This window comes from Alnus glutinosa, chromosome 6, assembly GCF_958979055.1.
Source record: "Alnus glutinosa chromosome 6, dhAlnGlut1.1, whole genome shotgun sequence".
NCBI classification, from domain to species: Eukaryota; Viridiplantae; Streptophyta; class Magnoliopsida; order Fagales; family Betulaceae; genus Alnus; species Alnus glutinosa.
In genome coordinates this window covers 27,547,484-27,559,731 of record NC_084891.1, presented here as the reverse complement: position 1 = coordinate 27,559,731, position 12,248 = coordinate 27,547,484, and the positions used below count along the sequence as shown (strand labels likewise).

The 12,248-nt window shown below is 35.3% G+C and overlaps 1 protein-coding gene across 2 annotated transcripts; it reads right to left on the bottom strand.

Moving 5' to 3' along the window:
* Window positions 1-2,722: 2,722 nt before the first annotated feature.
* LOC133870317 (protein IQ-DOMAIN 32) lies at window positions 2,723-9,384 on the bottom strand. Of its 2 annotated transcripts, none has more exons than XM_062307409.1 (6): window positions 9,028-9,384; window positions 7,458-7,802; window positions 7,148-7,375; window positions 5,976-6,056; window positions 4,188-5,871; window positions 2,723-3,155 (listed from the first exon to the last, which is right to left on the bottom strand). In XM_062307409.1, the coding sequence occupies exons 1-6, from the start codon at window positions 9,106-9,108 to the stop codon at window positions 3,136-3,138; spliced, it is 2,439 nt and encodes an 812-aa protein (XP_062163393.1). In that variant the 5' UTR covers window positions 9,109-9,384; the 3' UTR covers window positions 2,723-3,135. The 2 variants fall into 2 exon arrangements, with proteins under 2 accessions (XP_062163393.1, XP_062163394.1); XM_062307410.1 differs by having other exon boundaries at window positions 4,203-5,871.
* Between the last annotated feature and the right edge of the window lie 2,864 nt (window positions 9,385-12,248).

Here is a 12,248-nt window from a genome sequence, read left to right as displayed (position 1 = left end):
GTGTGTGGTAGCCGCTCGTTGCCATGTGTCTTAGATGTCTTCTTTTTTGGGGACTCAATTGTCTTAATTAAATTTGGTTTTTCTTTTTCTTTATTTGAAGTGTTGGACGGGTTGAGCATTATAGTGGATTTGTTGGTATACAGATTTCGTAGATCAAAATAATGATTTTAAAAAATAGATGGTTTGAGATTATATATTTTTTTTTAAATTACGATTTAAAAACGTTATTCATATTATAAGGGCGATTTTAATATCCGTCAGCCAACCATAAGGGGTGGAATCCGGATGATTAACCCATGTGGACATATAATTTGTCCAAATCTGTTTGTTTTACCCATAAATCTATGGGCTTATACCAAAATCAAATAAGAATTTTTTTTTTTTTTTTTTTTTTTTTTTTTAAATAAAAAATAAAATTTGAGTGTAATTGATGAATGTAAAATTAAAGTAAATGATAGGGGTGTACAAGCAGGACGGTTATTAATCGAAAATAACCGATAACCGCTAATAACTACAATCGGATAATTTAGTTGTGGTTACCAATCATAGCATTTTAAAAAATTATTTTAATAACCGGGTAACCGGTAACCGATTTTTTTAAAAAAATTATATATATATATATATATGTGGCAGCTGTAATCGATCCATCCGTTTGCGGAACACATAGCGGATTTCACGATCTTCGCAATACCATTGTTGACAACATCGTTCAACGAAACTGCGTCAATAGCATCCTACTTCAGTTCCATCGCATATATTGATTTCATGAACAACTTGGCTCATTCCAAAGTAGCTTTTCACCGTCTTTCCCCTCCTCAAGTACTTCATGTACACCCCCTCGTAAGTCTTCTATAACCTCTACATTCTATTTTCAATGTTATATATCTGTTTGTTTGTTTGTTTTTTTTTGTTTGAAATGATATATCTGCTTTGTTGGATTGGATTTTTAGTATATTTTTCAAATCCCAACAGTTGTCTTAAAATTTAATTAATATTTACCATATTTATTGTTTTCAAATAACCGCAACCGATTGTACGCTCATAGTAAATGATACAATAATCCACAGTAAATATCACAAAAATCATATAATTTTGTGAAGTTGGTTTCGTATAGAAGTCGGTGCGAAGGGAAGGTACAGTATGAGAGAGTAAACACTCTAGAGCTTTGATTCATCTTTGCTTGTGTACGGATGAGAAGAGCATGCAGTAGAACTAAGATTGAGATCTCCAGCTGAAAGATTGATTCATAAGAACTCACCGCCATGGGTAAGTGGTTGGGCAACATAAAACTCACCCACTGCTCACTCCTATCAAATGCTAATGCTCTAAGAATAGTTGACAGTATGCTATTGTGCTGGGCCGAGCAGAAAATCATCAAGCACGTATCTGGTCCAAAGTACTTTAACATGCCAGATTAAAACCCACTGAACATGGCCACTGAACATGGCCCTTAAGGCCCATGCCGACAGTGGTAACCTTTTCTATAGCTGGGCTGGCATAAAAGAAGCTGCCCAGTCCATGACTACTGTAAAGAACCGTTACAGAGGCACAACTCGCCCGCCTTTGGGCCCTAGATTGATTTCTGCCGGCATGTCTTTAATGGACAAAGTTTTCGGTTAAACCGAACTAGAAGAAATTCCTTTAATTTAGTCTATTAAACCGGCATCCATCCTAAAACCATGTAAAAATCTCATGTTCTAAGAACAAATGTCATTGACGCTCATATAATCGAAATTATTGGGTGAAGTCTCAAACAAGAAGCAGTAAGTTTTTAGCTGCTATTAAAAGAGGCAAAAGAGGGGACTTCATAATAAGCCTGTTAATAAGTAATGAAGTCAATTCCAATGTTTCAGCAATTAGAGCACTCCCAATGAATTATCTATTTGTAACTTTAAGCTAGAATAGATAATAAAAGTGTTAAAAAGAGACTCCATCAGCTTATGTATTCCAACTCTATAATAGATTTTCCTTAATTCCATAAATAGTGGAACTCTACATGTAGAGTTATATTATTCACTTATCTATTTTTTTTATTCTTTATCTCCACTTTTTTAGCTTTGCTTTTTTCCTTTTTCCCTCCACCACTCCACGTTCTTTTTTTTTTTTTTTCTTCCTTTATAGTGGAGATTTAAGAGAAAGTGTGCAAAGAAGTGGAGTTATAAAGCGGGACCCACGTGAAAAAAAATACTATAATGAAATAAATAAATTAAAAATAATAAAAAAATAATATAGAGTTAAGAATAGATAATCGGATGTATAGTACATTTAAAATTCATTAGCTAAACTAGATAAAATAGATTTTGATTAGCTATTCTAGATTGAAAAATACATAAACCATTGAGAATGCTCTTACACAAGTCTAGAGTTGGCAAAACCCTTAATAATGTGCAACGATGCTCCTCTATAAATGGAAACAATTCCTTTCTTAAGCAAAAATCGCAACTTTTGCTGATAAATTACATGCGGGATATTCTCATTATGTTCTTCAGTGTAAAATGCCGGCGAAATTGCCAAGATAGGGTATGCACAATCCCCGACCGGAACGAAAGTGTTTCTCAAGTCCTAAACACTTCTCTAGTCTTTGAACAGATGGGGGATAGGGTGCAATAGGCTACCCATTGCATGTAATCTGCGCTTTAGGACAGACAAAAAGGGGGGGAGAGAGAAGAGGGGTTTCTACAGCCAACAAAAATAAACTCGAAGAACTAAGGCAAATGCTCCATAGAGAATCTAATTTATTACAATAACATTTGGTAAAAGCCTTCAAAAGTTCTTAACCATGTAATCAAGCAAAAACATCTTGTAGTTCACCTAAATAATATCACACCCACAAATATTGTTAAACTTACAAATTACAGGGGAACAAAAAAATTACAGAAAATAATAAAAAATAGTGGTAGTGGTAGTGATAGTGATAGCAGCAATGTACATGAAAACCTCACTCAGTTTTATATATATAGCCTCCCAAACAAACCCTCAAATCCATCCAGCCACAATCAAAGAGGAAAAATGCCAGAATACAGAATTAAGAAGCTACCCATCAAGTAGAACAACAACTGACTCCAAATTGCTCATCTAGGACAGGTGATCTACCATCATTGACTTTGAGGCATATGATCAGTTCAATGCGTCTCTTCACCTCTGCCATTTTCTTTCTGAAAAAAGCAGGATCAAGCAGTAAGTAACCGAGTCTCGATGAACAGACGCTCTCTATTTTTATTTTTATTTTTATTTTCAATTATATTTTGTATCTATTACTTCTTTTTTTCCATACTGTCAACAAAATAAGTGAATCCCAGAGGCTCAAAGCAAACCCCACCAACTGGATGCATTTGCTATTACGCTTGAATGGCATTGACATATATCAAGTGGCTCAACTAGTGAGAGAACATTTGAACGACATGCAGAGGTCTGTACTATAAATATCTGATTGAAATGCCAAATTATGGTTGGAGAGGAAAAAAAAAAGGGAAGGAGAAGAAGAAGGTTTTTGAACAAATGATAATTTCAATATATGGAGGCAGAGGAAGGACATAAAGCATGGGAATCAACCAAGAACAGAGGAGAAAATACTTCAAATCATTGCATGGGAAGTGGGAACAAGGGTCTTGGGAAAAGGGAGATTCAAAAAGAATAATGAGAATTTAGAGCTTTGTTGTAATTGGGGTATTGGATTAGGGGGTATTGTCGATGTAAATGGTAGGAATGTTGTTTGTAAGGTGCTATTGTGTAGCATCAGGTGTTCCAGCAGTTAAGCTGGAGAGTTTTGTAATTGTTTTGTCTCTTTGTTATAAAAGCATCTCATTCACCGAAAAGAAAAGAAAAAAAGGAGGTTGGAAAGATGGTGAAGGCAGAGTGCTAATAGGATGCACTAACCAGCAAACATGATGAACCAAGAGCGGTATGTTTAATGCGTCTTCGCGGTAAGGTATGTTGTCTCAAGAACACAACCCATCAAGGCATTAAGACAGAGCCCAAAACAAAAATGGGGGGAAAAGAAGATTTCAATGACAACCATATCATGCCTTCTATAAACACAGGCTGTAGTACGAACAGGACATCCTTGAATTATACATCTAAACTGTTCACTTGGTGGGGAGGCATTCAAGTGTGGGACTGTAAGCATATTTTGTTGGATAGAAATTTCAAGACTTGAAATACTAAATATAAGCAGGTTTAGAGACTACCATGGGGATAGTTACCATTTCCCTTCGCACTCTGCTGGGCTTGAGACATTGACCGCTGAATACGTGGAGACCCCTGCCTCCCATTTGCACCAGGTAAGGAATGTCTCTTCTTGACGTAAAGGTCTCTGTCTTGCACATCTGGACTTGATCTTGGAGAGCTATTAGCTTGGAGCTTGGCTCTTGCAGATTCTGTGGCTTGCATGAAATGGGGAAGAGAATTGTTAATACTGGTATCTCTTGGTTCTTGCTCGATGTGGTCAGGCTTTGGTGAGCCAAAGGAATTGCGTCTCTTCTCATTTTTCTGATCTTTAGGCAATTGTTCCATACTACTTCTTGAGCCAGAATCATTATTTGAATTTGAAGGTGGTTTCTTACCTCCCGATAGGGATCTACGCTTATGGTTGGATCCACTCTTATCAGTTTTGCTCTTTTTAGACTTGGCAGATACCTGACTAGAAGGTGTCCCATGAGATTCGGGCACAGTTATATGGCTTCTAGGAGAAGCTTCCGGCGATGACCGGTATGGTTCATGACCTCTCTGAGAGTCCAGCTCCCTCTGCAAATTGGATGCATTGTTCTCCAGCTCCCTCTGCAGATTGGATGCATTGTTCTCCAGCTTAGGCTCTATCAGAGGGGAGTCCATAGCCACCATTAAATTAATGGGTTCCCCATCAACATCACCATGTTTCTCTGGCTGATCTGTCACAAAGGATGATAAGTTAGACCCCGGGATGGCAGATGCATCCTTAGATTCAACATCTACAATTTCCGTTCTGTTGAGATTGCAAATCCCTTCCTCTAAAACTTTGGCTTCATGCTCACATTCTGTGGCACCAACTTCAGATATATCAGGTGAATCAAGGGTAGAAGAAATAGAGAGTTCAGTGCCGCTTTCAGAGCCACCAACTTGAACCCTTGAACTATGGGGGGCTGAATTTTCTGCCATACTGAACTCCTTTGTCCTGATTACAGTATCCCCTCCAGACAAATTTGTATCTATAGGTGATTCAACTCCAGCATCTTGATGAAATGAACTAATTGATCTACCTGAATTGGCTGTTGAACTCAGCTCTTCGAATTTCGACTGGACAGCAACAAATGCAGGACTAGTCACTTTTCTTGATCCAAATACAAATTTCTTTCCTTCAGTCTCCAGCTCTTCCGAGGCAAACCTTTTCATAGAACGTTTGGGCTGTTCAGTTTCGGTTTCAGGCTTCACAGGAAGAGGATTAAACTCCACTTGGGAATCTGAATCTTCTTGATTACTTTGATTTGGAGGACAAATTATCTCCAATGAGGTTTCATTCGCATCAGACCCATGCGACTCCAAATCATCTTTTAATGAAGAAGAGTTAGGATGGCATGCCTGAAAGTTGAAGTTGGTGGCATCGTAAGTAATCAGATTATCTTCGCTTTCAGATGCCACTAGTGATTCGCTATTGCTGGACTTAACATTTTCTGACTCAAAAAATACTTCAGATCGAACTTTGGTTTCAAGTTGAGATACAAAGTTCTCGTCCTTTTCTCTTTCCAGTTTATCTGTCATCAACTCTGCTTTCCTCGACTCCCCAATATTTGGTGAAGAAACAGACATCCACCTCTCCAACCACTTCCAAGCAGAATTGGGCTTAGAAGGATCACACTTAACATGGATAGGTTTGGACTTTGGTGTTGATTCCAACAGCTTTAATCGAAAAATGAATCAATTTAGTCAGGTTTGTGTGTGTGTGAATAATAGCGTCAAAAGTAGTTATAAAGCAATGGAATCAAAATACCAATTCAACATACCTGGCGGGCAAACCTATTGCTTAGCAGCTTCTCAATCGGAGCGTACGTTACATTAGATTTGGTTACTAGATTATCCTTCTCCTGTAAAATCAAATAACCAGGCAGGGTTGTCAGAAAATGTGGCAACAGTCATTGTTGCTCATCAAAGGTATAAGAAGACACTATCTAACATCATAATGGAACTGGCAATAACCAACCCCCGAAAGTCAACAAGAACCAGTAAAGGATGAATCATACATTCCTAACCTACCTCATTGTATTCACCATTAATGATGCTAACATTATACCTTATGCAAATTTCAGATTTGAAAGCCGAGAGACGACGGTTTAAACATCCCCAGGTGATTAATTTTACCCCCCCCCCCCCCCCCCCCCCCCAATGTCAAATATCTTTAAAATATTGACTAGCATTGACATTTCAATTCAAAAAGTTTCAAGGGTTTATATTCTTTCAATCTATTCTTCAGAATTTCACCAAAGAACTACCTAGTAAAATGAAGGATCACAGGGCCAGTATCCTGCAATTATGTGAATTCCCGGAAGCGCTTATTAGATGGTGAATGCATATAATCTAAAACAAAGACCATTCCTGCATACTCACAAATGCATCTCGCTCTATGATTTTTTTTTCCCCTTCTATATGTTTCTTGAGAAATCATAGGTGCACATGTGTGCACAAATCTTTATTTATCTGCATCCCTTCGAAATTTCCCTTTTTTACCTTAAAATGGTTGAATACTAAAAAAAAAAAAAAAAAAAGAAAAAACAGGAGACTAGACATCCAAAAATTGGATTTACACTACGAATGCTTGGAGGTCATAATCTTTTACTTCATACCATTATTCCTAAAAAAACACCATTAAAATCCAGAAACCTACCAACATGCTGGTAGGACTGAAACAAACCAGCAACATACGGAAGGCTAACAATGATTATACTGAACAAGCAGAATTTGAGACACTTACCCCTTTTTCGTTTTCTTTCTTTGACAAGTAACAACATGAGATAATTTTATCATAACATCTTAACATTTTTACAAAGGGAGGCTGCTTGAGGTTGAAGATAGATGGCATAAAACCTATTGTCAAACCAATATGACAAGGAAAAACAAAATTTGTCTCATCAACCCCATATGTCCCATAACATACTGGGTGAAAGTTCAGTAGCATTACCCAGGTTTTTGAATTCTCATTATCCTCCTCGTGCTTCCCATCTAACTTCTTTTCTGGAAATAACCCTTCTAGGGACAGCCGAGCACGGCGGGCACGAACAAGAGCTTGCATTTTGACAATGGCTTGAACACAACGTAGGGTTCCCACAGCATGACTTCGAACCAAGTGCCCACGAACAGCAGCTTGCAATTTAACAACATTCTTAAGCTTTAACAGCGTTATCCGACCCTGGCAAATAGTTTTTAATAAAAGGTAAAATGGGTGCTAACCAGTAAGTTTTGGACTCATACAGTTTAAAGAAAGAGAATACCAGAAACCCTCTGATAGCAGCCTGGATGACAATAACAACAGACTCCTCTGGGTTGACATCAAACTCACTATCATTTTCAGCATCAAACTCACTATCATTTTCAGCATCAACTGCAGTTTCAGTTACTTTTGGGTTCTCCAAACTCAATACGTGGGGTTTCTCATCTGTGGATTGTATCACTGAGATTTTCTCTGGAACAGTAGAGTTGACTGGTGGTATATGGTCAAGAATGGCAGATTCTGGGCTCTCCTTATTTCCAGAAGAAGCGGTTTCTGAGATTACAGTGTTGCTAAGCACTCGATGCCGGGCAGATCTCTTTCGGAAACTCCACCTTGAACCCTTGTTCTGGAATGCAGCAAAAATAACATCATATTTAACACACAGACAGAGAAAACTTTGACTGCCTTCCTCCTATAACTCTGTACAAGTATGACATTGATTTCCCCATCTATATTATGACCTTTCAACACTCCAACTTCTAACTCCCTGCTTTGTTGGGAAAATGGCTTCAAGAAACTTTAGAAGAGAAGAACTTAATACAGTTTGTAGGAAAATAATTTAATTTTTTTTTCCTAAAAAAAAAAAAAAAACATATTCTCAAAAGGCTATATTATTATGGAACACCCACTTCATAATGCACAAGATCTTCAAATGTATCTAGCCAATAATAAATAACCATAAATTGTGTGTTCAATTGTACAAATGAACCCATTTCTGTCTTACGTCATATGACAAATCTTTCAAATGCAATGTACTCTCCCGACGTAAGTTGATTGCACCCATTTTCTTATTCTTATTTCTTTTTTTCTTTCTCAAAATGATTGATACTACATCAACTACTTACTGTGATTTATATCTTCCGATGATTTTCTTTTCCTATCACATTGAAATAGACACCCACCAACTGTACGTAGGTGACAACCATGATCAACATAATGCGCTTTACAGTTAAGCATAGTGATCTCAAAGCATATCCCACTTCACATCAATCATCCAAAAAAGCATGGTGATCCTCCAACAAGCATACAATATCACTGTAAACAAGTATTCCCCAGACCAACCAAAAATTGATTCTAAGAACTCAATTAATTACAATGCTTGTAAAAACAGTCTTTGTCTAAAAACACTGCAGAAGTTCTAGCTTCCTTCTACGTAAATTCTTAATATGTATGTAATATAGACATATAGGCAATCATCATCATGCATTAGGATAATTATCTTGACTTTACAGTAAACATGAAAACGACTGTTTAATTATTGAATAAACCAAATCACAAACAACAAAAATCTCAGATCTCAATATTGGAAAAGAGAAATCAAAAGCTCAGCCCAGTCTAACCACATAGTTGAAATGAACTAGTTCAATAGGATTTCAGACTTGTCAGATCCTAATACTGAAAATTTCCTAAGTGCCGTTTTGCAAGTTTCCAAACAGAGAACTAGCTGCTCCTCAGCAACTCCAAATGCATCAAATCCAAAACTAACAAGACCAACAAATCGTAATTGGTTTGAAGAAAAAGTCAAAGAAATCTGAGCGGAGAAAACAAATAACTCTGAACCAATCGGGTACCTCGGAGACCTCGAGATCATCCTTGTCCGCTGAATCGCTACCGCATGTGATTATTTTCAAGCATGAGGTAGATTTCACCATTTTCCTCTCTTTTAACCGTCTCGCTCTCTCACTCTCACTCGCTCACTACCACCTCACTCACTCACTCACTCACTCACTCTCTCTCTCCCTCTCTCTCAACTCTCTTTGTTTTCTCTCGGAGTCGGAGACAAGACTGCCTATAATGTTTGGTGCGGTGTTGGAAATTGTAAACACATATGTTGGCTTATGAACGCGGACCTCAACGCACTCCTTAAATCCAGTTAAGTCCGACGTTGGAGTCCGCCATTTATCGCGTCCGTTGCCTCCTGGGCAAAGTCCGCTGAGAGGGGCGAGAAAAGGCTGTCAGTGTCAGATCTCTAACGCTTTTTATTTCTCTTTTTTCATTATTGGAAATGAAAATATCTTCACAATCCAGCCGTTGAGTCACGAGACTCGCGAGAAATTACGTTTACCGAGTAAATTTCGCGCTCTGGCGTATAAAAACATCAAATTTAGTCTCTAATTTTTTTTATATGATTTCAATTTAGTATTGAGGTTTTTAATTTGAACAGTTAGATTCTCAGTTTTGTTGTCATATGATTTTCTCCCTATGTCAATATATTGTATAATTAATTAATTAATAATATGTCACATCAAACTAATTAATTTTTGTCACAAATAATTCTTATTTGATGCGTCGTGTGACATAATTATTTAATATTATATATAAAAAACAATTTAAAAGTAAAAATTATTTAAAAAAAAGAAAGAGAGAGATAGCCGGGCAACCTTGCCATATGACACGTATAATTGGCACATGACATATTAAACAATAATCACAGGGCATTAAATGATTAATCTGATGTTAATTTAGAGGGGGAAACAAGTGAGAGATGTTAAATAAATTATCAATTGTTAACAAAAAAAAAAAAAAAAAAACTTAAGTCGATAGGGAATTATAAATTTAATCATTTAGTTAATATTTTAAGTCTCTTTCACGTGCGACACCATACAACACATTGAATATTTTGATTAAAAATTAAAATAAACTGAAGAGTCAGAATTCAAACTCAAAATCATTTGGTCAAATGTTAAATTACCAATTGTCCAAAATGCTTAAACCGATAAAGAAGTGATAAATTTACTCATTTAACTATTATTTTTAAGAATAAGATAAATCTTTAGTCTAATTGCTAGCCAAAAGAAATAACATTTTAATAACACATGACATAATCTTAGAATATTGATTATTTTATAACATGAATGCACTATTTGGTTGACATTTTTTCTGTCAACGATATTTACATAACTCATAAGAAGGTCATGATTACCAAATTCGACGTCTCCTTATTTGATTATAACAATTTACGAGCTAATATAGTGAATATACTGAAAAACTCAAGGTACAATATATTGAATTTTTATTTTATAATAGTCAAACAATGTCGATTTGGTACTTTCAATTAATTATTGGATATATTTTACATTAATTAATCAAATAGTTAATTGAAAGTGTCACGTCAAACTAATTGAACGAATGTTTTATAAAATTATAGTATATAACATTTCTCTATATTAAATGATAGAGGCACGCAATTTTTTTATTTTTTTTTATATATAATGTTTTATAAAAGAGTAATGTTAGAAATAACATTTTGATCGTATAAATATATCGCAATGCTATCGTGCATCTCATTCAACATTTGATAAGCCATTGTTACAAATTATAAAAATTTAAATTTTAGTTGAGACTGTCTCGTCAACATTTGTAAAATATTTTTAGGATATAAATATAGTTTATAGTATTACGTACTCTTATATGTAAAAAATAAAATGTAAGAGCATACATGAAAATAGCTTGCCCCGTGCTACTAAGCAAGCACAAATAAAACCCACGTTAAAGACAAACAAAAATAAATAAATAAAAAAGAAAGCAAAAGAAAAAAATAAAGAAAGAAATAAAGAAAATGAAAAGTTTATAACCATGGACGAATTGGAGATTTTGTTATGGAGAGAGGTCAAAGCGTTAATGAGAGGTTAAGCAAATATATAGAAATTTCTTATAAATTGGTTTGTAAAAAATTTTGTACAATCCACATATAAGAGTGATATATGTTTTTTAAACATATAAAAAACACATGTTTTTATATTAATGCTATTAAAATAGCATGTAAGAAGTACATTCTATTAAAACAACACGTGTTTTTCACATGTCAAGAGACACATGTCAATCTTTTATGTGAGTTGTATGAAATTTTCTACAAACTAATTTATAAAAAATTTATTTCCACATATATATATTTCAAAATCGGGGAGGAGGAGGGGGCGGCCCCCACCTCCTCTAGTTCCGTCCCAATTTACAACCATGACCTTATATAAATACAAGCTTTTTCTTTAACATATAATTTAAAAGAGACAATAAGTGGTTAAAAAAAGAAAAAAGAAGACCAATATAGAATATGAAAGAATAAACTCCTTGAATGTAAATATATTTTTTACTTTTGAAAAAATATTTTAAAAAATAATCTCAATATTTCTAATGGGATGGCATGTACTGTACTATAGGAACAAAATTATGTTTATCCATTACATTTGTTTCGTCGTAGTGATCATTCCGGCTGTAAAGCGTAGGTGTTTTATTTCAGACAGGTCCCCCCTCTTTGTCCCTCTGATGATGGTAAAGTTTAGGTACTGGTTTTTGTCCTGAGGGACTCGTACTGCCTGAGAGCTGGGAAAGAGGTTGCCTCACTTTGACTGTTCAAGATTCTCAATTTGTGTGCTAATTACCTCGTTCACATATTAGGGTCGTTTAGGTTTGTGATTTTAAAAAAATGCGATTTAAGATAACGATTCTAAAATGTGCGATTTGAAAAAAATAATTTTCAAAATCGCAGTTAAGCGTTTGGTAAAATCGCAGTTTAGCCTTTAAAATTATGCGTTTTCAAAAAAGCATCATCTAAAATGCGATTTAAAAAAGTAAAGTTTTTACGTTTTCAAATCGTAATTTTTAAAAATGCAGTTCCCAAACGATTTATGTTCTGCGATTTGGTTTAAAATCACATTTATTATCTTCGAAATCGCAATTTCAAATGCACCCTTAGTCTATGATTATTTTGATGAGTCGGGAAGTAAATTTGAGAGAAAAATTACCTACGTTTAGCTAACTACTTTAACATCAAATTCGGTGAGTTGTTTAGTGA